Consider the following 27,591-nt stretch of genomic DNA (forward strand, 5'->3'; position numbering starts at 1 on the left):
TCTTTAATCACTTCCTATTATTTGGGTGCTATGTTTATACTAACCTCCTTGTACCCAATTTGTACAAATTAATCTCTTTCAAAATAACAGGAAATATTATTAAAGATTTGATTTCAAATATTTGAGAATTTCATGGTCATCTGTGAGTCCAGACAAGGAAAAACACATACCTTCCCTCCCAACAACCAAGGTACAAGCATGATGTTAGTGTATGGTCAGTGATTGAGGACCAATTTACTAGCCATCAGTGCCAAGGGTGTGGTATACCTTCCTCTTAGATGTCACATCTTGGGGTTTCCCTTCACAAATGTAAGGCCATGAATGAATAGCCCATTTTTAATGTTGTGTCTCTTCCTCTTCTCTATCCACTTTGTTGCTCATAAAATAGAGGATTAATAGCACTTTTCTTGTGTTGTCTGCTTATCCATTTAAGCAGTTGTGCTACTATAATAAGTTGTCCTGACTTGATCTTAAATGAATGAGTGGGCAACTCTAGACCCTGGGCTATACTGTTCTGTCTTCTGAGAAGCAGGGGAAAAAGAACCCCAAAAAAGCCTGAAACAGGTGGGTACAGTGGCTCACACCTGTAATCCTAGCACTGTGGGAGGTCACGGCAGATAGACTGCTTGAGCTCAGAAGCTGAAGACCAGCCTGAGCAAAAGCAAAAAGTTTCTCCTAAAAATACAAAAACAAACAAACAAACAAACAAAAATTAGCCAGGCATGGTGGCAGACACCTGTAGTCCCAGCTAATTTAGAGGCTGAGGCAGGAGGATCTCTTGAGCCCAAGTGTTTGAGGTTGCTCAGTGCCACAGCACCCTACCCAAAGCATAGAGTGAGACTCTGTCTCAAAAAAAAAAAAGAAAAAAAGCCTGAAACAGATGAAACAGATGCTCTAGGAATTGGGGACAAACTCTTATTCCTTAGTTCTTAATCCAGATACAGGGTATAATTCTTCTACTTCCTGTCTCTTTGTTTACTGACTGGAGTTCACTTATTTAATAGTAATAAGATCACTCAGTTGTGACTTAAAGAGTACAGGAAGAGAAGACAGACCTGCAGCCATTATTAATCTGGGAAACTTGGTTATAACTATCTTCAGTGAGATTTAAACCTATCCTTATTTCTAAAGTATTTTTTGGTTGGGAAACTTGGTTATAACTATCTTCAGTGAGATTTAAACCTATCCTTATTTCTAAAGTATTTTTTGTTGACAAAAGCTCAGGATAATAAAATGTTTATTGCTTTATCTTGCAAGGAGGTAAATGTTTACGATGTTCCAGTACCCTGGGTAGATACTATCTTATTCTCATCCCATTAATAAAAGAGTGGGGGGGAAATTCTCAAGTAGGTAATATAGTAAACTCATTAATCTGCATTGCTTTAGTTATCATGAGTTAGTAACTTCTTTCAGCAATCAGGATTCCTTATGGCAATTTTCAATGGGGCTCTTCTCTGTACAATCTTTCCTCTAATCCAAAATTCTGGAATGGATCACAATTTTTTGCAATATTCTAGGATTATAAAAAATGTAGTCATATATTCCTTTATATACTTTATAAGTATCAATCATTATAATTCATAAGTAATTTATTACGCTTACTATATTCATGCTATTTCCTGTTAAAGAAATTAAAGTGAAAAAAGGTTAAAACAATCTCCAGGGGACAGAAAGCAAATTACCTCTGGAAACAGGACCTCAAGCTCCAAATCCTTTAATTTTCAGGGGCTTTGATTTAAGTACTCTAACTTCCCAAATTTTTATTAGTGTTGAAGATCAAAATGATATTTTATATACTTTAACACTTTTTTTTTGGCCGGGGCTGGGTTTGAACCCGCCACCTCCGGCATATGGGACCGGCGCCCTACTCCTTGAGCCACAGGCACCGCCCTAATATTCAATAAAATATAAATGATTATGAATGTCAAAGAAACAAATCCATGCAGAAACAAAGCTAAGTCAAATACATCATTTATCAACAAAGAAAAGCATATCCAAATAAGAAAGTGCCTGGATATGGTCTTTGTGTGTTTTCAGCACAACATAGAGCTTCAATAAAGTGGGATATCACAACCACCACTCCCTCATAAAATAAAAAGGATGAGAAAAATAAGACACATAGTACATCCAACAGGTAATCCTTATGCAGATAACCCAGGAGAAATACTGCAGACATCCCAACTACTACCCTGTAATGAGGGCTCAAGTCAAAGTTCTCTGCTCCACACTACCAACTATGTGCTATTATTCTCCTCCTTTATGATTTCCTGATAATCAAACTCATATAATTACACATGGTCCATTAGCCATTACTGTTTTACTGGTTGTGTAAGAAAATGTTTTTTTTCACTGTTGTGTAAAGAAAACATGCATCTATGAATATTATTTCCCTATTTACTATAACTTATAGCTCTCTCAATATACTAAATTTAAGTATATAAACCTTACCAAAATTTAGAGGAAAAAACACAACTATTATAATCCCATACCCTTCACTTTGCGCCATATCCTAGAATGGATCCCACGTTCCAGGTAATATCCTAGCACCATTCTGCTCTAAAATGCAACTGTTCTTGTTGAAATATTTTGCGCAGTTGTTGATGTCATATTTTAAGAAGCATATTGACAATGTAAAATATGGCCAGAATGGCAACTCAAATCACTATTAATATAATATAAGTGAAACTTACATATGGAGAATTTATGTGAGAAATATAAGTAGTTAATCAAGTAATGAACAAAATGTCATCAATAACTGTCTTCTGCCAGTGAAGTATGTCATAGAACAGAGATTAATTTTTTTCTGAGATTCTCCAGAAAATAAAACTAAGGTCAATGGGTGGCAATGTAAAAAAGAAAATTTTCTCTTCGCTATATGAAAAACAATGTTCAAAAAATTAAATAATATAAAATGAAGATGGTAATTTTGAAAAATATGAGAAACTTTTAAACTGAAAGTGTCAAGCAACATATAAATACTACCCTATCTTATTGGAAAGAGGATTAGAATAAATGATACTTTTTAAACTCTTTCCAAATCTAAGATTCTATTCCCATTTAGAATTACTTTTCAGACTTTATTAAGTAATTGGCTTAAAAAATGTTGACACCATGAGTAGAAACGTTAGCCAGTCTATCATCTATGAAGTTTATACTTTTCCTTACAATTATGATGAGAAAGCTTTTAAAATGTGACGTAAGACATGTTTTTGTTTTTTGAGACAGTCTTACTTTATTACCCTTGGTAGAGTGTCATTGCTCACAGCAACCTCAAACTCTTGGGCGTAAGTGATTCTCTTGCCTCAGCCCCAGAGTATCAGAGACTATAGGCACCTGCCACAAGGTTGGCTATTTTTAGAGACCAGGATCTTGCTCTAGCTCAGCTGGTCTGGAACTCATGAGTTCAAGCAGTCCACCAGTGTTGGCCTCCCAGAGTGCTAGGGTTACAGGTGTAAGCCACCACGCCTGGCCAGGGCACTTTTTAAAATTCTAATTCATTTTAATTTTATTGACTTCAATAAAGATAGTCTCCCATCCAAACTAAATTCACAATGGCATATTTAAATATACAAAATCTTATTTTACCCAATGAAATTTTTATAAAAACACTTGATATACAACAACTCAACCAATGCCCACTAACATGAAAGAAAAGCTCTCAGCCAAGTATTACCAAAAGAACTCCACTCCAATGTGTACTAGAATGGCAATGATTTCCCCTTCCTCATATGCACTAAGGTTTTTTTATTTAAATATACAATCAAAGCTTATAATATATCCCTAGCAGCATACCTTAAATTCATTCTCTTGTGCTACTAAAATACATATATACATACATATGTGTATGAGAATATGTATTAATCTGTGAACCAAGCAAAAATCTTGTCTTGATGTATTCTAAAACTATTTTCTGAAAAAGGTAATTATGAAGAAAATTAATAGTCAGTTTTAACCCTGTCATAAAACTTAAAAACATGTACATTGTGTTTACTTTTTCTTTCTTTCTTTCTTTCTTTCTTTCTTTATGTGTTTATTTATTTATTTATTTATTTTAATTTTTTTATTAAATCATAACTGTATACAATGATATGATTATGGGGCATCATACACTCACTTCATAAACCATTTGACACATTTTTATCACAGTGGTTAACATAGCCTTTCCGGCGTTATCTCAGTTACTGTGCCAAAACATTTACATTCTACATTTACCAAGTTTCGCAAATACCCCTGTAATATGCACCACAGGTGTGATCTTTTAACTGTGGCATCATAACAACCTCAAACTTGGACTCAAGCAATCTTCTTGCTTCAGCCTCTGAAGTAGCTGGAACTACAGGCCTAGGAAAACTACACCTTGCTAGTTTTTCTATTTTTAGTAGAAACACAGTCTCACTCTTGCTCCATTGCTCCAGCTGGTATTCACTCTGGGCTCCAAGAGTGAATACAACTACAACTACAAGAGTGAGCCACCCGCCCAGCCTTGTGCTTATTTTTTCAAGTAATACCACTTTATGATTAGTATTATAAAATCATTTATGTTGATATAGAAAGAGTATTTCATAAGTTAAAGTACACGACATAACAAAATTAAAAGTCAAAATTGTTTCCCAGTTATTATTGTACATTATAACAATTATCACATAACACACAGCTAGAAATGTTAAAAGAAAACAATCAATTAATGTATTGTCCTTATTAAACACTGAAACAAAGGTACTCTTTGACTACGCTGTTCCAATTCTGTGGACAACCTGATTCTTCCAGTTAACTATTCCCAATTTCATGTTTATAATTCCAGATTTTCAATTCACAAACACATATACCCATAGAAAACATATTATTTACTTTTGGAGGTACTGATAATAAATCTAAATACTTACTGACATTTCTGTAATGTAAATTAAAAGCTGAATATACTTGCCTGACCAGGGTAATATCCATATCCTTTTGAAGAAGTTCAGTCTGTTTATTATTCAATTGTAATGATAAGGCATTATATTTAGTCTGTGATATTTCAATTTCTTTCTTTGCTTCAAATAAACTGTCTTCAAAGGCCTAAAATTAGAGAACTTGTGTCACACGCAAACATAATAAATATAAAATAAAATAAAAATTCTGTTATGTTACCTATCTCACAAAATGACAGAGAAAAAACTCAATGATTTATTTTTCACTTAAAAAATTTGACACAAACTATAATTTTTATATCAGTCATGGATTTTTTTTCAGAAACAAAAAAATACCATGGCTTTGTGGCAAAATTTGATGTTATATTTTCAAATAATATATTATAGAATTAATTTTAACTACTTTTGTGAAGAATTAAGTAAGTATTATATCTAAATAAAGTATATCCACATAAACACCATATAATCATTATTTCTAAAAATGAACATAAAGGTTTAGGTAAAACACTAGATATTCCTATATATTCACAAAAAAAGCATTGATATACACATAAGTGGGCAGATAGAGGAAGGAGAGCAAAGGAGGAGAGAGGAAGAAAAGACTTTTTAAAAAACCTAAAATACTCAAAACCAAAAATAACTATGCTGATGAATCTGAAACACATACTAAGTCAGAGCTAAGCAAATACCTTTGTATCTCTGTGCCATACTATATAGAGAGATGGCTAGATTTTCAAATGAGAAATAGTTAAGACTAAATGCACTGACATACTTAGTAGAAGAATCCAAACTCAGAAAATGAAACTACAGACTTGTAAAAAAAGAGTTCTCAATCTCTTAAAAAGAGATTAAAAAATAAATTTGAGACTATGGCCTACATATGTAGAAGAAATTTTAAAAGCAGCACACATAGGACCTATCTAAAGCTGTTCATGTCAAAATACAATGTTACTTATGCCAAGTATTAGAATGAGGCAAGAACCCCCAGGCTCAAAGAAAAACATGTAGTTCCAGACTGGGGTATCCAACAATGTCAGAAACCTCAAAAGTACTTAATGTGGACAAATAGAGGACACTGAAACATTCCCACTCAAGATAAACCCTTAGAAAGTCTAACATTCAAAAAGACAGTCAACAAAGTGAACAAAAGAAAATAAACACTATCCTAGCAAATATCAAAACCATTTCAAAAGAACTATAAATAAACTTAACATACTAAAATTTTATGAAATAAATATTACGAAACAAAAATGCAACAACCAGGCACCCAAAGTGAAAAAAGTGACAGTTGGTATCAAAAGTAGAAGCAAAGGGATCAATAAAAAATTAATGAAATAATCCAACCAAAGCTGTTGGTAGCCTGACAAGTCATAAAACAGGTGGCAAGGAGTCCTATTTCAGATATATTCTGAAGGTAGAAAGGATAGGACCTGTTGATAAGTTGCTGTGGGGTAGCAAGACAAAGATAGGAATCAAAGATTTCTCACAGGGAGTTGGCTTGAACAAATAGGTCAGTGATTTTTAATGGGTATGCTGCATCACGCCGGTATGGCATGAGAGGATCTTAGGTGTGCCTAGAAATTTTTTAAAGATCATTAATTAAATTATTTTTGAAAAAAGTTCAAAGCCCAGCAAGTATGTTCTTATTTTTACTGTTTTTGATCTACATAATTGAAGTGTGCCATGGAAGTTTAACTATTGGTTCAAATGTGCTTTGGGATTAAAAAAGGTTGAAAAACTGTGATATAGGTGAATAGGGATTCCATTTACCATGAATGTGATAGGGCAGATTAGGAAAGGGATTGGTTTGAAGACAATCATCCAGTTGTGTGCTTCATATGAATATCATATATATTTTTAAGTCATTAGAAAATACTAGAACAAGTTCCCAATAAGCTTAAAACCTACAAAACTTTTCATAAAAAACTTAAATTGCTAGAATAAAACAAATAGCAGAACTTCACTGTACCAATAACCACAGAAGGGGAGAAATCAAAGGAGGAAAGTGGACCCATAAGTACAGGTAGTCTTAAAGGCACACAGAATTCTATCTTGGGTTTCCACTGTTGGGACATCACAGCAAAAAACAAAAATACAACTCTCTGAAGGAAGGCTTCTTGATAACAATACAGTGTCAAAGTAAATTTTTCATTGCTTCCACTGTATAGTGTACAATTTTTGAGCCATTTGACTATAAATTTAAAAATTCAAAAGTAGAAAAAACAGAAAATTTCAAAAGGATAATTAAAAATTTAATAAATATCAATACATTTAACCAAATATATGAAATCTACTCACAAAAACACTTTGCCTGGTCCTGAAAGCTTCTTAAATTTCAACTCCAGTTTTATAGGAAATGTTATACGGGATTTAAAATGGAAATTCCTAGCTTATTTTATGAAATTTGCATAATTGTTTATCCAATTTGCATAATTATTTATCAAAGTCAGAAAAAGGCAGTGCAAAAAAAGGAACATTTCAGAGCAGTATCACTTAGGAACATAGACACAAAAATCCAAAATAAGTTATACCATACTAAAGAAAATTTGTGTTTATTTATAGAGTTATATCATTCCAGAAATGCAAGGATGATTTAACATAAGAAAATCTATTAATATAATTTATCACATTAATAAATTAAAGGAAAAAAGTATAAACAAATCAATAGATTCCCCAAAAAAGTTTTAAAACAATACAACACCTTTACAGAATGTTTTTTATAATTGCCAACAAAATAGGAATATAGAGAAAATTCTGAATTTGGTAATAAGAATGCCAAAAACATCTACAAATATTATAACTAATGGTGCAATTTTTAATTAAAAATCAAGAAAAACTTGCTTTACATTTTAAAATGTCCTACAGGTTTTAACTAACATAATAAGAGGGGGAGAAAGGATATTAAATATATATTGTTAAGCGAAATAGTATACTTTTTTTTTTTTTTTTGCAGTTTTTGGCAGGGGCTGGGTTTGAATTCGCCACCTCCAGCATATGGGGCCGGCACCCTAACTCCGTTGAGCCACAGGCGCCGCCCAGAAATAGTATACTCTTATTAGCTATCCATAAGATCTTACACACACATAAAAAAAAAATAAAAGAAAGAATACACACTTAGAACTAGAGTTGAGCAACATTAGAGTAAAAGATGACTACAAAACTTAATTGCTTTTCTATATAATACAACATTTACAATACCAACAAGAAATACAAAATAACAAGAAATAAATCTTATAAACCAAGGTACAATAGTTATAAAATCTTACTGAAAAATATGAAATATAACCTAAATAGACGGGAAGATATACCAGGTACATGAATGGAAAGAATCCTTACTATAAACATATCAGTTCTTTCCAAATTTATCTAAAAATACAATGCAATTTTAACAAAAATTCTAATGGTTTGCTATTGAACTTAGCTACTAGTGCTAAAATTCCTATTACTAATAAGCCAAAACTAAGACAATTTTCAAATAGGACAAAGAATAGAAAATGTTCCTACTGAAGAAAAAATTTTAATAAGCTTTGCAAATTTAAAATGCAATTCTCAAAGAGGGATAAACTAATAGGCCAAAGACACATTAAACATAATCCAGAAGCAGACCAAATAATATATATTGAAATTTGATAAAAGATGAAAATATCCTTCTACATCTTTGGGAAAAGGCTGAACTGCCCAATAAATGCCAGCGGTACTACTATGATTAAATAGAAACCCACCCAACCAGGACCAAAAACATCTATCTACCCTTCTTCCCAAACTTGTCTTCATTCATTCCATTTGTCACCATGTAACACAGCTTACTTTTTCATTGCTAATGTGTTTTATACCTCTTACCACTACAATATAAATTCTATAAAAACAGGCATTTTTAAACTGTTGCTTCTGAGTTACTGTGTAGTGCCAGTCACATACTTTATACCCAATAAACTTTTGTTGAATATGGAGAACTGTAAAATTCTTTTCTCCAAACTTACACTAACCACATCCTGTCACCAACCCTTACTCTTTAGTGTCAGGAGACTAACCCACTTCATCCAACTTCTTCAAGTTAAAAATTCGATAAAATACACCAAATCACAAAGGACACAACTTCTTTCTGCAACACATGCTTAACCAAAGCCCACTAAACTTGGCAGCAGGCACCTGGCCGCTTTTGTTTCTCTCTCTATAAAGCCCCACTCATTTCACAACTTTGGTAAGACACTCCCACTACAGTTCTCCCTGTATTAACAACCTCAAAAACCACCTATTTCTTGGGTTTCAGAAAGTTTTTAAAATTTGACATTTTGATATTCTGACTCAGTGTGTGGACAGAATTAAGGATGTCTCATCATTACCATGGTAGAGTGAGCACTGGAAGACTCGTATCTAACCTGTTTGTGGAGATCAAAGGTCTAAGATACATAAACTTTGTTCCAGGTCCTGTGCTCTCAAATTTTTCTTAACCAAAAATGGGTAATTAGATTGTTTAGGATACATCTTCTGTTCCAGTAAATCTTTGACTTTTATTTTCCTTTTGGAAGCTTTCCATCTGAGAATATCCTTTCTCTTTCATTCTCAAAACCCTTTTCACCAAATGGTACTTTTTCACTAGACATAATTTAGAAATAAAATGGCCCTTTTGGTTTCCTGATACATGTTTAAACTATTCGGTATGCAGCATCTTAAAACACAGTCCTCTAGGAATTAGAAATATGAAAGCCTCTAAAGGAGAAAACAGCACCCAATATTCAGTGATTTCCTTAAATTAACTGCAATTATACAAAAAAACAAACATTTTTACTGGATACAGTTGCTACTCTATTGACTATAAATACTATCATATGTATCATTCCTTTATCTTTTTGAGTCAAAAGAACACAGGGATGGTAGAAAATGTCTAATATCTCTTAAAAATGCCTTCCCCACCACATATTTGATTGTAATTTGGGTTTTTTTCACAAAACAGCATATATTATTCTATTCATATCATTTGAATTAACATAATAGGAAGCCATCACCTCTGCATATTTAGTTTTTCAACAGTTAAATCTTTGCCTTCTCAAGGAAGAAATAATTTGATTTTTCAACAATATTTCCCCATTTCTTTAAAGCAGCTCCTTCTCATCTTTTTTCTGTCCTTGTCTCTCTTTTCCCATCACTGAGAAAACATTAAGTAAATTGGTCTGAAAAAGTCATTCTGTCATTATTTGTATAGTTTGCAACATATACAAATCAGAATACATATATTTTAGACTGCAACCAAAAAATATCTAAGGATCAAATTGTATTTATTTCACTTGAAACAATATATGAAGTTTCCACAACCAAAATGGCAGCATGAGAAGCTTCAGGGAGATAACACCTCCAGAGAAAAAGCATAATTGATGAAATATACAAAAAAAAAACAACAAATGTTTGAAGGATCTGAAAATTGTCCCAAAGGCATACAGTAAATGAAGAAACATTTATTTAATAACACCTACAAAGGTCCATTAGGAACAGTGAGAATCTCTAGTATTTAAAGATACCAGCCCACTACAAGTTTAGCTTCACAGAAACACAGCCAACAACACAGACATCTTCCATAGGAGGGGCAGGACACTGGCGATCACAATCCTCTCTCCCTAGTTCCTGACCTCCTGACCATTCAGTGATCATTCGTAGGGAAGAGGCTCTACTCTGGGTATCAGAGGTCAACAGTATCTGGGTACTAATCATGATCACACTCATCCCACATCATTCATAATCATGAGGTTCAATATGGAAAGAGGCAAGACTAGAAGACAAAAAGCTATCATTTCACCAAGCACCCTACTCGTAAAGCATGAATGTCACTTGAAATAAGCGGTTCATTTTTCCTACCCCAAGCTTAAAAACAGTGCTTCAGACATTGTGCCTAAGAGTAGAGGCAGGCAATAAGAACAAAGAACTAAGATATTTCTTCCTTATTAAACTAACTCTGTTTGAAGCAGACAGTGGAGAAATATATTTACATTTTATAAATATATTTATATTTTTTATATGTTATATATTATGAAAAACTGAATTTGTTAGCAAACTAAGGAAAACCTGGGATCTTCATGAGAGTAACAAGATAAACTGCAGGCCAACCAGATAACTGGAAAAAACACTGCTAGTAGAGCCCTCGAAGGCTATAAACTTTTAAAGACTGGCTGTATCAAAAACCATCTCTGCAAGCCAGAGCAATAAGGCAAGAAAAAGAAATAAATAGCATCAAAACAAGAATGAAAGAAGTAAAACTATCTCTGTCCAGAGACAAAATGATCTTATATGTAGAAAATGCTAATCATGATTCCATGGAAAAAACTGTTGGAACTAATAAACAAACGCAGCAAAGATACAGGACACAAAATTAAAATACAAAAATCAGTTGTGTTTCCATGCACTAACAATGATCAATCCAAGAAACAAAAACTAAAACAAATCACTAAGAAAAAAACACACTTACAACAGCATAAAAGAGAATAAAATACCTAAGAGAAAACTTAGCCAAAGAGGTAAAGGGCATATATACCGAAAACTACAAAACACTACAGAAAGAAATTAAAGGTGACATGAAAAATGGGAAGAAATAGAGTGTTACTAAAATGGAAGACTTAATACTGTTAAGATGTCAATACTACCCACAGTGATCTGTAGATTCAATACAATCCTTACCAAAAATCCCCATTACCATTTTTTTAAAAATGGAAAAATCAATTCTAAAAATCATACAGAATCTCAAGAAAACCTAAACAGCTAAGACAAATTTTAAAAAGAACAATAAAGTTGAAGTTCTTATATTCCCTGATTCTGTAATTATTAAAAAGCTACAGTAATCCAAACAGTGTGGTACTGGGAGAGAAAAATCCAGATAAGAGACTAATATATACAATAGAAAGCCTAGAAAGAAACTCTCATATATGTAGCAAAATAAATTTTAAAAAAGGATACCAAGACCGTTGGATGAAGAAAAGACAATCTTTTCAACAAATGGTGTTGGGAAAACTGGATATCCACATATAAAATAATTATACTAAAAAAAATCTTGTATCATATACAGGTATACTTAGTTTTACCATAGTTCTTTATTGTGCTTCACAAGACATTGCACTTCCTATAAATTAAAGGGTTGAGGCAACCCTGCAATAAGCAAGTCTATCAAGAGGCATTTTTTTCTAACAGCACGTGTGGACTTTGTTTATTTGTATTACATTTTGGTAATTCTAGGAATATTTCAAATTTTTCCAATATTATTGTATCTTTTATGGTAATCTGTAATCTTTGCTGTTACTGTTCTAATTGTTTGGAGGAGTTCATTCACGAGATTTAAGGCAAGATACCATGTATAAAACATGAAAGTACAAGGCTGAGGCTCGGCGGCCACAGTACAGTGATTAGGGCACCAGCCACATACACCAAAGCTGCTGGGTTCAGGCCCAGGCCAGGTAAACAACAATACCAACTGCATCCCCAAAATAGCCGGACATTGTGGCAGGCTAAGAAAATAGTCCCAGCTACTTGGGAGATTGAGGCAAGAGAATCACTTAAGCCCAAGAGTTGGAGATTGCTGTGAGCTGTGACACCACAGCACTCTACCCACGGCGACAAAGTGAGACTGTCTCAAAAAACAAACAAACAAAAAAAAACCAGTACAAGGTTGAGCAGCAAGTGCTGATGTTGAAGCTACAGCAAGTTGTCTAGAAGATGTAACTAAGATTTTCAATGCAGACAAAACAACCTTCTATTAAAAGAAGATGCCATCTATGACTTTCACAGCTGGAGAGAAGTAAATCCCTGCCTTCTAAGCTTAACAAGATTTAACTTGTTGTAAAATAAGTTAACTTGTTAACTTTCTAACTCTCTTGTTATGGGCTAAGGCAGTTGGTGACTTAAGTCGAAGACCATGCAATATTTCCTATTCCAAAACGCATAGGACCTTTAAGAATTATGCTAAATAACACTTCCTGGCTCTACAAATAGAAGAATAATGCCTATATATCAGTACCTCTGTATACAGCATGCTTTGCTGAATACAGTATTTAAAACAGATTGTTATTACCTATTGCTCACAAAAAAGATTACTTTAAAAATACTACTGCCATTGACAATATCTTAGTTAACCCAAGAGCTCTGATTGTCATTTATAAAAAGATTAATGCTTTTTTATGCCAGGTAACACAGTATCAGTTTACAGCCCATGGATTAAGAAAGATTCACATTCTAGAATATGAAACCAAATGTTTGAAGGATCTGATCTGTTATTAAGAACATTTGTAATTCATGAGAGAAGGTCAAAATAGTAACATTAACAGGAGTTTGAAAGAATTTGATGCCAACCCTCAAGGATGACTTTGAGGGGTTCAAGATTACCATGGAATAAATAATTATAGATGTTGTAGGAAATCAAGAGAATTAAAAGTAGAGTCTGAAGATGTCACTGAATTGCTCCAGTATCATGTTAACAGTCAATAAATGAGAATTGCTTTTTATGACATAAAAAACAAAACCATTTTCTTGAGATGGCATATATTCCGGTGAAGATACTGTGAACACTGTTCAAATGGTAACAAAAAACTGAGAATATTCCGTAACTTTAATTTACAAGACAGCTGAAGTTTTGGCAGGATTGATTCTAATTTTTGAAGTTCTACTGCAGATAAAATGCTATCAACAGCATGCCATGAAAAATCCTTCATAAAGAAAAGTCAATTAGTGTGAAAAGCTTAATTTTAAGGAAGAAAAAGTACCCAATGTACTCAGCCCTACTATGAAACTAATTTAGGGTTTTCACATGAAAGCTATAACCCAGTTACAACCTAAGAATAGGGGGAGGAGGGAAAAAGGGGGGGGGGAGGAGGGAAAGAGAGGGGAGGGAGGGGGGGAGATAGGTAGAGGGAGGAGGATTGGTGGGATTACACCTCCGGTGCATCTTACAAGGGTATATGTGAAACTTGGTAAATGTGGAATGTGTCTTGACACAGTAACTGAGAGAATGCCAGGAAGGCTATGTTAACCAGTGTGATGAAAGTGTGTTAAACGGTCTGTGAAGCTAGTGTATGATGCCCCATGATCATATCAATGTACACCGATATGATTTAATAAAAAAAAAGAAAGAAAGAAAGAAAGAAAGAAAACGAAACAGAAAAACTGAAATGTGAAGTAAATCGATTTTTCAATTTTTATAGAGAGGTATTGAAAGGATAAGAAAAGATTCACTAAATGGGGGAGGGAATTATAAATTCTCAGAATTTTGGCAGGGAATACTTTGTTCTACCTTTCCACAACTCATTCTCCAGAATTACATATGTCCAAATTATACTCCAGAACCTGTTTTTTTTTTTTTTTTCTTTTAAATACTTATCGGCATGTTTGTTACAAATAAAAGAACAGTGCATTTAGATTGTGATTTTAAAAGAGATGGTAAGATTGGCAAGATGTAAAGCGTTTCAAAGGCAAAGAGAATGTTTCTATTTTGTTTTTGAGAAATGATAGATAATGTGTTTTCATCAAATACTATACATATTTAAACCCTCATTCCTGGATATTACTTCTTCTTATTCATTTAAATGTGAATAATTCATTATGCTTCTAAAATTAACTATCAAATCCATAACAAATTAAATTCAATAATTAAGTTGAAAATAAAAAGGGATTAAAGGGTAAAAAAAAAAAGAATTACCACAGCCACCTCATCTTCACCAAACACCACCCTAAGCAGTTAGTAGCCATCAAAAATAAGGCAAGATTATCCATAGCAAAAAGATGACAACTTGATGAAGACACAGATAATGGTTAGCATTTGTCAGAAATACTGTATTTTTTAATTATGATATATACATTGTTTTTTAGACATAATGTTATTGCACAGACATCAAGGACTTCATGTACAAGATAGCTGACCAGAGACATGTGATTGCCAGACCATCTCAGAAAGAAGGAAAAGTTTTACTTGACAAAAACACATCTCAAGTATAATTCTGAAAGAAATTTGCCAGGAACTACTAGACATTCCATGGGAAGAAGCTGCAGAGCAGACCAAAGAGCAAGATATCAACAGAGAACAAATGCAAGAAATTTAGAGTCCTGTAGCGAGGGTAAGTGGAGATTTTGTTTCTCTCCTCTTCATGCTTCTAATGTTGTACCGGCCAGCAGTGGAATTATAGACAAATGCCAGCACACTGATTTCAAATTAAGCAAGAGTCCTTTATTGGGCCAGCCAGTCAAGAGCAGGCTCACACCACAAAGTCTCTTGACCTCCTTGAAGTAGGGGTGCAAAGTTTTGATATGGCATTTCAAGCAGGGGATGGAAAGCCCTAGCGTAAGCAGAATTTTATAGAATCTAATGTCTGCAAGGTCAGAGCTATGGGGAGGGATCTTACAGAGGGTCAAAAACTACACACAGACAGACCAGACAGACTTGTGACAGTACTGTGGTTTCCACAAGATTTTTACAGTTGTCACAGGATTCGGCAGCTCTCAGCTAAATTTCCTTCCTGTTTCTGCAGGGTTGCTGCTTGTTCAAGGGGCTATTTTGGTTATAAAAGGGGGGGGGCAGGGCAAGCTCTTAACAAAATGGAGTAAGTCTGGTTCACTTGCCCAAAATAGATGGAGTTAGGGCAACACACTAGTAACTAATAAGCAGCCCCCCAGAGCTGCTAAAGAGCTTTTCTACCATTATAAACCCCAAAGCTTGCTGCTACCAATGAAGTGGGAGCTTCTTAAAGACAGAGCAGTGGGATACCAGCCCCATCAAGGTCACTCCCTGTTACCACAGACCTGAGCTGGGATGCCAGGTGCCATACTGCTTCTCCACCGTTGTCTGCCTCTGTCCTCCCAAGGGAGGTCTAGTCCTTGTGATTTTGTATCCCTTCCCCACATAAACATTTCCTGATTCTGGCCTAGACTGCAGTAGCCATATGGGCCACTGGGTCTGGGGGGATGTGTGATCTCAGAATTTGAACATTCCAGGCAGGCTGCCAGCTCTCAAGACTCCTTCCTCACCCTCATACCCTGCCCACTGCTGCTGAGCAGCACAGGTACCCCAAGGGACAACTGACCCAGGGTTCCCAGGAGCAACTGCTTCTCCTGTGTTGGTGTGTCCACTAAACACTGAGGCTCCCAGAGTAGGGCTCACACCTTTCACCTTAAAAACCAGCAGTGGACCCATGGGTACTAGAACTGACTCCAAGCCCCCTGCCTGCCAGCCTTCCCAGGTACCACTTGCCCAGCTGCTCCAGAAGAGCAGGGCATACTTCAAAGCGAGGGGATATTAAACCTGCTTGAACACTCCATGGGCAACTCAGAACCAGCATGCTTTTCCCTGGCATGATCAAGGATTGAACTTAGAGGACCAGGAAACAGGCCTGCAAGCCAGATCCTCTCTACCAGGAGTCAATAGTGTTGCTTGGGGGCATGGAGGAGAAATTTGTGAACTAATCTTGGGAGGCAAAAGAGCCCACACAAGCAAAACTGAAAGGACAGTGCAATGAGGGTCTAAGCTGCAACACCATAGTAGAGAACCCTTCCCAGGTTCAGAAAAAGCTACACTTTCAGTCCAGGATAGGATCCTAGGCAGGGAAGCTCCTAACCTGTGGCACCACTGCTGGTAAGCTCAGCTACTTTGGACTGCAGCTTGAAATCAGAAGCCAGAAGAAGACCTTGAGATACAGGAGGAGGAAGAAGAGTGAAACCCAATCCCAGCAGTCGGTCTGTGAACCCCAGATGGCCTCTACCTGACAAGTAGATTTTCTGGCTTGGCAGGGCCACTTTAGTCCTTCCCCAGTGGCTTTCTGCAGCAACTTGAGAACAGATCCTAGACCCCCAGCCAAGCTAGCTTTTATTACTTCTTCTGATGGACTAGAATTAGTTATAGGTCCCCAAAACAATACTAAAGGTGGATCTTTCTGAATTTGCCACCTACTGGCAGGGAGGACAATCTGTACAGCCCATAACAGCATTTATGACTCAATCACACAGGGCATAGCTGACTTTTACCCATAAGCATGAGCTACTACTATTTCAGAGTTGTAACTGGGCATGCCAATAAAATTCACACTGTTAAGAAGACCACAAGGCTAGGAAAGAGAAAGGATTTCAAAGATCTCAATCTTCCCTTGTCAACAAGAGACAGGGTATCTGCCCAATGCATATAGTACACCAGTAAAGCCTACGAATAACTAACAATTGGGAAAACAACCACACTAAGGATATCTATAACTAAGACACCCATCCAGAATCGTAGCTAGCCATGTATAAACAAAGCTGAGGGAATTCATTATCACTAGAGCTGCCCTACCTGACATGTTAAAAGGAGTCCTTCAGACTGAAACAAAAAAAAGCAGGACAGTTACTCCAAACCATATGAAGAAATAAAGATTTCTGTCCAGGCACCGTGACCCCATGCCTGTAATCCCAGGACTCTAATAGGCAGCAGTGTGAGGATTGACTAAGGCCACGAAATTCAAGATCAGGCTGGGCAAGAGAAAGACCCCACCTCTACAAAAAATAGAAAAATTAGCTGGACCTAGTGGCATGTGCCTGTACCCTCAGCTACATAGGAAACTGAAGCGGGATAATCACTTGAGCCTAGGAGTTTGAAGTTTCAGTGAGCTATGGGGATGCCACTGCTCTCTAGCCCAAGTAAGAGAGAAAGACTTGCTCTCAAAAAATAAATAAATATATTTTTTTAGAAAAGATTTCCAGTAAAGATAAATATCAATATGTGGGCAAATATAAAAGCCAATGTTGTTATATATTTGGCTTCTTGACTTCTAACTCTACTTTTTATTTCCTACGTGATTTCAAAGACATACATAAAACATGTATCAATCTGTGTCACTGGGCAAAGAACATATAAAAATGTAATTTGTGACAATAACATAAAGTGGAGGGGCAGAGCTATATAGAATCAAATTATTTTATATCCCATTAAAGATATTCAGTATCAAATAAAAATTAGACTGCTATAAATTCAGGACGGTATCTGTAGCCACCATGGTAACCACAAAGAAATTATCAATAGAATATATACAAAAATATTAAAAAAGAATTACAATGTGTCACTACAAACCATCAACACAAATAAAAGTAATAACAGAAGAAATGATCTACAAAAAAGATGTAATATATACAGAGAAAAAATAAGAAAATGGCATGAGTTTGTTATTCCATATTAGTACCCTGTTTCCCCAAAAATAAGAAAGTGTCTTATTTTAAGGTGTGCTCCCAAAGATGCGTTAGGTCTTATTTTCAGGGGACGTCTTATCTTTCCTGTAAGTAGGTCTTATTTTCGGAGGATGTCTTATTTTGGGGGAAATGGGGTAATTATTTCAAATGTAAATGATTCATCTCTCCACTCAAAAACAAAAGATTGGCAGAATCAATAAAGAAAACATTATACAACCATACAAATTCAAAGACACAAACAGGTTAAAGGTACAAGAATAAAAAAAGATACTCCATGCAAATAGAAACCAAACTAACGGTAGATACAATATCAGACAAACAGACTTTAAGTCAAAAATGGTCACAAGATAGCAAGGAGAGCAAAATACATGTATACTTGTCAAAAATTCAATTCATCAAGGACATGTAACAATTAAAGGGAGAAACAGGAAATTATATAACAATAGTTGGAGATTCAATACCCCGCTTTAAATGACGGATAAAGCATCTGCACAGAAGGTCAATAAGGATATGGACGTCTTAAAGAACACTATAAACCAAGTACACCTAAGAGGCCTACTCTATCCCCGAACAGCAGAATACCCATTATTCTCAAGTACATATGGAACATACGCCAGAACATAAAGTCTTTTCTGAACACATGGAATGGAACTAGAAACTAACAGCAGAAGTAATAAAGGAAAATTCACAAATATGTGGAAATTAACCCACACTCAAACAACCAATGAACTAAAGGTAATCCAAGGGATTTATAAAATGTTTCCAGATGAGTAAAAACAAAAACACAACATACAAAAACAGCAAGGCAGCTGTTCAGAAGGAAGTTTACAGCTATTATTGTCTGCATTAAAAAAAAAAAAAAAGTATCTCAAATTAATAACCCAACTTTGTACTTTGAGGTCAAAAACAGAATAGCAAATTAAACCCAAAGATACAAGAAAATAATAAAACTAAAAAAAAAATAAAGACACATTATTTTTCAGTTACAAAACTGAAAAAAGACAACCTAAATAAATGAAAGAAATAACACGTTGATGGATCAGAACACTTACTCAAAGATCAGAATAGAAATTGTAAAAAAAAAAAGGTGAAAAATAAAAACAAAAAAGGAAATCAATTAAAACTAAAGTTGATTCTTTGACAAGACCAACACAATTGGCAACCCTTAGCTAGATTGACAATAGAGACAAAGATGCAAATAACTGAAATCATGAACAAAGTTAGAGCACTAATATCAACCATCAAAAATAAAAAGTATTATTAGAAAATGCTATAATCTATTGTATATCAACAGATCAGATAATCTTTGAACTGCACAAATAGCATCTATGGACAAATATACAGATTACCTAAACTGACTCAAGAAGAAACAAAAAGAGACTGAATCAGCTATTGAAACCTCCCTACACAGAAATCTACCAAACATTTAAAGAATTTATGCCAGTCCCTCTCAAAATCTCCTAAAAGCTAGAAGAGGTGGAAAACTCCCTCTTTTTGTAAGAACAGCCTTATTCTAATACCAAAGCTAGAAAAAAGATAAAGATATCCCAATAATGTAAGTATGATTTAACATTCAAAAATCAATGTAATACACCATACCAATAAAATGAAAGACAGAAACTTCATGATCGTTTCAATAGGTGCAAGAAAAAGCATAGCAAAACTCAATATGCCCTTCCTAATTAAAAAACTCACCAAAATAGGAATATAGAAGGAAACTTCAATTTAATATAGTAACATCAACAAAACAAACTCATAGCTAGTATCATACTTGAGGATGAAAGAGCGAATGCTTTCCCACCCTTGAAATCAGAGAAATCAGAAACAAGACACAATGTCTTCCCTTTCCTTTTCTATTCAACATTGTACCAGTGGTTCTAGCCAGGGTAACATAAACTAATTAAATAAAAAGCATATAGATTGGAGAGGAACAAGTAAAACTATTTCTACTTGCAGATGCATAAAATATGCAGAAAATCCTAAGCAATTTACTAAAAAACTATCAGAATTATACTAAACCTCTTCAAAAAACTTGTAGTATACATGATCAATATACAAAGATTAATTGTGTATCTATACACTAGGAATGGAAGATCTGAAATAAAATTTAAGAAACAATTGATTGAAAAATAAAATTTCATGAATACATTTACCCAAAGAAGTGCAAACTTAAACTCTGAAAACTATGAAACTGAAAAAAAAAAAAATAAAGACAACCTAAATAAATGAAAGAAATAACGTTGACGGATCAGAACACTTACTCAGATGGCAATACTCCCCAGATTGATCTAGTGATTCAATGTAATCTCTATCAAAATTTCAGCTGGGGGCTGGGTGCGGAGGCTCATGCCTGTAATCCTAGCACTCTCAGAGGCCAAGGCAGGTGAACTGCCTGAGCTCACGGGTTTGAGACCAGCCTGAGCAAGAGCTAGACCCCGTCTCTAAAATACAAAAAAAAAAAAAAAAAAAAATAGCCAGGTGTTGTGGCAGGTACCTATAGTCCTAGCTACTCAGGAGGCTGAGGCAAGAGAATCACTTGAGCCTAGGAGTGTAAGGTTGCTGTGCACTATGATGCCACGGCATTCTACTGAGGGCAACAAAGTGAGATTTTTGTCTCAAAAAAATTCTTTTCTCAGCTGGATTTTTTTTTTTGCAAAAACAGAAAGTCTTTTTCTATAATTCTTACTAAAATTCAAGAGATTCAGAATAACCAATCTTGAAAAAGAAAAATAAATTTGGAGGACACACATTCCAATTTGTTTTTTTTTTTCTTTTTTTATTAAATCATAGCTGTGTACATTGATATGATCATGGGGCATCATTCACTAGCTTTACAGACCGTTTACCAAGTTTCACATATACCCTTGTAAGATGCACCGCTGGTGTAATCCCACCAATCCCCTTCCCTCTACCCACCTCCCCCCTCCCTCCCCTCCCTTTCCCCCTTCCCCCATTCTTAGGTTGTAACTGGGTTATAGCTTTCATGTGCAAACCCTAAATTAGTTTCATAGTAGGGCTGAGTACATTGGGTACTTTTTCTTCCATTCTTGAGATACTTTACTAAGAAGAATATGTTCCAGCTCCATCCATGTAAACATAAAAGCGGTAAAGTCTCCATCTTTCTTTAAGGCTGCATAATATTCCATGGTGTACATGTACCACAATTTATTAATCCATTCATGGATCGATGGGCACTTGGGCTTCTTCCATGACTTAGCAATTATGAATTGAGCTGCAATAAACATTCTGGTACAAATATCTTTGTTATGATGTGCTTTTTGGTCTTCTGGGTATATGCCCAGTAGAGGGATTACAGGATTGAATGGCAGATCTATTTTTAGATCTCTAAGTGTTCTCCATATCTTTTTCCAAAAGGAATGTATTAATTTGCATTCCCACCAGCAGTGCAAAAGTGTTCCCTTTTCTCCACATCCACGCCAACATCTCTGGTCTTGGGATTTTGTGATATGGGCTAGTCTCACTGGAGTTAGATGGTATCTCAAAGTAGTTTGATTTGCATTTCTCTGATGATTAAAGATGATGAGCATTTTTTCATATGTCTGAAGGCCGCGTGCCTGTCTTCTTCAGAGAAGTTTCTCTTCAAATCCCGTGCCCAGCCTGCGATGGGATCCCTTGTTCTATTCTTGCTAATGCGTTTGAGTTCTCTGTAGATTCTGGTTATTAAACCTTTGTCAGAGACATAACATGCAAATATCTTCTCCCATTCTAAGGGCTGTTTGCTTGCTTTACTTACTGTGTTCTTGGCTGTGCAGAAGTTTTTTAGTTTGATCAAGTCCCAGTAGTGTATTTTTGAAGCTGCTTCAATTGCCCGGGGGTTCCCCCTCATAAAATACTCGCCCAGCCCGATTTCTTACACATTCTAATTTGAAAACTTGCTACAAATCTGCAGCAATAAAGACAAAGACACAAGGATAGATCTACATAGATGAAGGAACAGAACTTTGGTCTAAACCCTATTTTTATTGATACTCAATAAAAATGTCTTTGCATTTTCTTTGGGGGAAAAGAATCATCTTTTCAAGATATGGTACTGTAACAACAGAATAACACAAAAGAATTAAGTTAGATTCATATTTCACGCCATATTAAAAAGCTAACTCAAAATAAATCAAAGAACCTAAGACACAAAACAATAAACTTTAGAAGGAAACATAGTTGTCAATATTCACAACCTTTGGTTAGGCAATGATTTCTTAAATCTGACACCAAAAGCACAAGCAATGCCAAATAAATAAATAAATAAATAAAAACCCTGATAAATAAAGTGTCATCAAAATGAAAAACTTTTGGGCCAGGCACAGTGGCTCATACCTGTAATCCTAGCACTCTGAGATAGGTGGATTGCCTAAGCTCATGGGTTTGAGACCAGCCTGAGCAAGAACGAGACCTCCATCTCTAAAAATAGCCAGGCGTTGTGGTGGGCGCCTATAGTCCCAGCTACTTGGGAGGCTGAGCCAAGAGAATCATTGAGCCCAAGAGTTTGAGGTTTCTACGAGCTATGATGCCATTGGCACTCTACCACAAGTGACAAAGTGAGACTCTCTGTCTCAAAAAAAAAAAGAAAGTAAAAAAGAAAAACTTTTTTGGGCGGCGCCTGTGGCTCAGCGGGTAGGGCACCGGTCCCATATGCCGGAGGTGGCGGGTTCAAACCCAGCCCCGGCCAAATTAAAAAAAAAAAAAAAAAAAAAAAGAAAAACTTTTTTGTTTTAAAGAACACCATCAAGGTCTGGTGCAATGAGTAGCAACTGCCTACAGTGCTGGCTACTTAGGTGGCTGAGGCAAGAGGATCAGTTAAGCTCAGCAGTCAGTGTTACAGTGAATTATGACTGGGCCATAGCACTCCAGCCTGGGTGATGGAGCAAGTGAGAAGAATCAAGAAAGAAAAAAATAACACACACAATTGGAGAAAATATTTTTTTCTTTTTTTTTTTTGCAGTTTTTTGGCCAGGGCTGGGTTTGAAACCGCCACCTCCGGCATTTGGGGCTGGCGCTCTACCACTTTGAGCCACAGGCACCACCCCTGGAGAAAATATTTTTAATTTATAGATCTGATAAGGAACTTGTATCCAGTATACATAGATGAAAAGGATTTGGATAGACATTGCTGAGAGGTATATTAATAGCCAATAATACATGAAAAGATGCTCAACATCATTAGCCATAAAGAAAATACAAATCAGGTGGTACCCGTAGCTCAGTCAGTAGGGTGCCAGCCACATACAACCAAGGCTGGCGGGTTTGAACCCAGCCCAGGCCAGCTAAAATGACGACAACTACTGCAACAACAACAACAACAACAACAACAAATAGCCGGGCGTTGTGGAAGGTGCCTGTAGTCCCAGCTACTTGTGAGGCTGAGGCAAGAGAATCGCTTGAGCCCAGGAGTTTGTGGTTGCTGTGAGCTGTGATGCTACAGGACTCTATCCAGGGAGACAGCTTGAGACTCTGTCTCAAAAAAAAAAAAAAAAAAAGAAAGAAAGAAAGAAAATGCAAATGAAAACACTACAATATGCTATCACTTCATATCCATGAGGGCAGCTATAAGAAAAAAAAAGGAGATAATAATAAGTGTTGACTAGGAATGAAGAAATCGAATCCCTGTACATGGCTGTTCAGAACATAAAATGGTTATGTTGTATCTACGTACAGGTTTACAGTTCCACCAAAGCTTAAAAACAGAGTTACTATATGAGCTAATAATTTCATTCCTAGGTATATACTTAAAATATATGTAGATGTAGGGAGAAAAAGTAGTGATGATTTTACAATTTTGTGCATAATTTAAAAACTACTGAATTTTGTATTTCAAATAGATTAAGTATATAGCATGTGAGTTCTATTTCTTCTAAAAAAGCTTTCTTACTGCAAAGAAAGGATGCAAAGTTTTCTTACTGACAAGACAATGTAATTGTACAACTTAGAAAAATGAAAAAGTACGTACAGCCTTGGCACCCATAGCACAGTGGTTACGGTGCCAGCCACAAACACCAAGAGTGGAGGGTTCAAACCCTGCCCAGGCCAGCTAAACAACAATGACAACTATAACAAAAAATAGCTGGGCATTGATTAATTAATTAATCAAAATTAATTCATAATTCAGTATACCTCAGTATACCTCCCATCTGCTTTCTAACAATTCCCTCAAAATTAATTCATAATTCAGTATACCTCCCATCTGCTTTCTAACTTTTCACTAAAACTAATAAAAATGATTCTTAGTATTCTAACCTAATGAAGAAATACAGGGCTTTTGACTTACAAAGAAATGAATAAAAACGTAGGCTTCCACTTAGGCACAGTAGCCATTGCCTATAAGCTGAGCACTTTGGGAGGCCAAGGTAGGAGGATCACTTGAGGCCAGGAATTTAAGACCAGCTCTATCAATGTGAGAACCTGTCTTCCCCCCAAAAATAAAAATTTAAAACTAAAGTCATAGTAGTATATACCTATAGTTCTAGCTACTCAAGGGGTGGAGATGGGAAGACCACTTGATTTCAGGGGGTTGAGGCTGCAGTGAGCTATGACTGCACCATTGTACTCCAGCCTGAGCAAAACAGAGAAATCCTATCTCTTAAAAAAAAAAGGAACAAAAGAAAAAATAGACTTCCTGCCAAACAGTGAGTCAAATTATATAACCAAAATACCTAAAACCATAAAAATAATAGGAAATACAGAGATGTGAGATTGAATCACAAATCAGTAATTTATTGAGTAAATGATGTGGAACACGCATGAGGAATTTCTCACATACGCAAGGAAATTTGGATCTGTGAGACTGCATCACAAATCAGTAAACTATTGAGTAAGTGACATGGAACATCATACTCAAAAATGAATTCTTAATTAAGACTCTGAAGTAAAGAACACTTAGTTATATATAGCTCCTAAAGTAAAAACATTAGAGAAGAAAATAATAAATTTGATTTTATACAAACTCACAAACTTTTGAAAGTTCAATTCACCTTACATAAGGTTCAAAAAACAGGAGGCATATTTGTAATATATAAAATAAAGCATCAGTATCCAAAATAAAAAATGCTTATGAATAAATAAGAAAAAGACAAACACCTCAATAGAAAAAAATGTCACATAAGTAAAAAGTCATTGGATATCACAGAACTGATTATTTGAATGAATATAAGGAAATAAAAATTATCATCAAATACTCATATAGCTGTAAATTAACAAAAGCAAGTACCACTTACCCTTATCACATACCAAACTGTTTGAAGGATGTAGAGAAGTAGAAACTGATATAAAATTAAGAAAACAAATGCACCAAAATTCATTTATCTCAATGGCTCTGGCTCAGGCTCAGTCATTCTCTGATCGTGCACTAACAGATTTAAGATACTGCCTGAAATATCTGCAATGGATTGATTTACACAATCAAAAAGACATATCCTTCTCCCCTATCTTAAATATTTACACACATACACATACGCACACACATCCACTGAGGTGTCCCTCAGTATCCAAGGAGGATTGGTTCTAGGACCCTTTGCAGATACCAAAATTCAGACACTCAAGTCCTTTATGGAAATGCCAGAGTACCTGTGTAGAACCTACCCATATCCTCCCATATACTTTAAACCACCTCTAGATGATTTATAATATCTAATACAATGTAAGTAGTTGTAATACTATATTTTTATTTGTATTAATTTGAATTATTACATAGTTATTTTTTATTATTTTTTTCCAAATACTTTCAACCCATTTTGGCTGAATTCACCAAAGCAGAACCCACGGACACTAAGAGCCAACTATCTCTATGTGTTGAATAGCTGTACATACACATGTATTTATATATTTTTAAAAGTACATGCGTATATTTACCACCACTACCATTTGTTTCTGACCTTTTCAACAAAATTTATGGTAAGAAAGAAACCCGAAATTTGGTGGGAAAAGAAATGAGCAAAACTCCTCATAAGACAAAGAGAATGCCGCAAAAAAGTATTATTTTGGAAAAATGCTGATCAAAAAGGATAGAAAAACCCATGGTTTCATTTGATTAGCCTTTAAAAAAAGATGTAGGAATATTATGATGATTTATTATAACTTTTATCTTCTATAAAAATAAAATTTATTATTCAAATTTTTATTTGAATAAGGCCCTTTAAAGCCAAAGAAAGCATCATCTGAGAACTACGATTTTTTTTTCAATTTTTTTTATACTTTATTTTTTTAAAGGACCTGGGATTAAAGTCAATACCATATTGCAATGAATTCTAGCTATAATTATAAATTTAAAAAAGTCAAAACCCAGGACTCTAAATATGTTTTTTCAAAACACATTTTATTTCAAAATGCAATAGCCTTTACTTTTTAATGATTACATTTTAGGATAACTATTTGAAGTCAGTTTCCTGCTTTGCAACATCAATTTTTAAAAAGCTGTGGGTCTTAAGTGAAAGAATATAAATTAATGCTAGTCCCCACTGGTGGATTTGAATATATAAGTTGTTATTTAAAGAAAATAACATGTTTTAAGTTTCCTACAAGAAGTTAGATCCAAACAAGCAGCGTGGATTCCATTCTTGTTGTATACCTTTATTTTTGCATCAATGCTGTATTTTTCTTTTCTCCAGTGTGCTTCTTGCTTCCTCAGTTTCTCCAGGTCATTTAGCAAGTCAGTGCAGCGGGTACTTAATTTCTCATTTTCCTCCTTCAGATTTTTTATAACTAGTCTGTTTTGCTCTTCTTTATTCTGTACACACTCCTTTGTGTCCTGTAGAACAGTACCAGAAGGGCCAATAAACAAACAAACAAACCCACCAAAACATGAAAAAAATGTGAGAACTAATCAGCAAATATAAACTGTGCAGTTTTACCCTCATAGCAGCTTCTTCTATATTTGATAGCCAAGGTCACCTGTGTACTTTTATTGGCCTCTTTTCGTGCAGGTGGATGGGTCATATTTTTTCACTGGATGACAGCTTTGATGAGTACACATTTGCAAAGAGCCCATTAATTGATCAAGCTGCCTTTGATGCTGTCCCCAGCTATTTTTGAGACCCACACAGACATATCCTCCCAGACCTGGGTATTATCAATTAATAATGACAGTCCCATCAGAATCTAATTACAAGAAGCCACATATTCACACTCCTACTTTCTTAGCTCCATTTCCATCATTAACTATTTATCTGACAGTTATAAAGCTTGGAGTTCTAGCTTTAAAGCATCTTTATCAGAGTTTCTGCATGTGAAAAAACTGTAATGTATAGCAGGGCCTAAGGCAATTTTTCCTCCAAGCCTGTCACTTCCTGGGCCACAAAGGCTCACAAAGCTTAAAGCAGGACTTCAAAGCAACAGTCCTACAAAACTATGTACAAGTCAACATACCTTAACTTCTTGACTTTTATCTTTAAATTTCTTCTCCAAGTCACTGAATTCTTTCCTTAAAAAAGCATTTTCTTCATCTACTGCAATCTTCCGTTTTACAAGGTCATTTATTTACTGTTTTAGTAATGATTCT

The 27,591-nt window shown here is 35.1% G+C and overlaps 1 protein-coding gene and 1 long non-coding RNA gene across 2 annotated transcripts in view; both read right to left on the minus strand.

The window, feature by feature from the left end:
* The window catches only part of LOC128591333 (centlein-like), a 51,901-nt gene extending 51,701 nt beyond the window's left edge, over positions 1 to 200 (minus strand). The window contains exon 1 of the mRNA XM_053598825.1: positions 171 to 200. Coding sequence (XP_053454800.1) covers positions 171 to 200 — 30 coding nt within the window. The remainder of the gene's footprint in view (positions 1 to 170) is intronic.
* Positions 201 to 5,004: 4,804 nt separating this feature from the next.
* On the minus strand, positions 5,005 to 27,591 carry LOC128592754 (uncharacterized). The gene is made up of 3 exons (XR_008381999.1): positions 27,459 to 27,591; positions 26,662 to 26,841; positions 5,005 to 5,058 (listed from the first exon to the last, which is right to left on the minus strand). It is a non-coding gene; the product is annotated as an uncharacterized LOC128592754 (long non-coding RNA).

Source organism: Nycticebus coucang, chromosome 8, assembly GCF_027406575.1.
Source record: "Nycticebus coucang isolate mNycCou1 chromosome 8, mNycCou1.pri, whole genome shotgun sequence".
In the NCBI taxonomy this organism is placed as follows: Eukaryota; Metazoa; Chordata; class Mammalia; order Primates; family Lorisidae; genus Nycticebus; species Nycticebus coucang.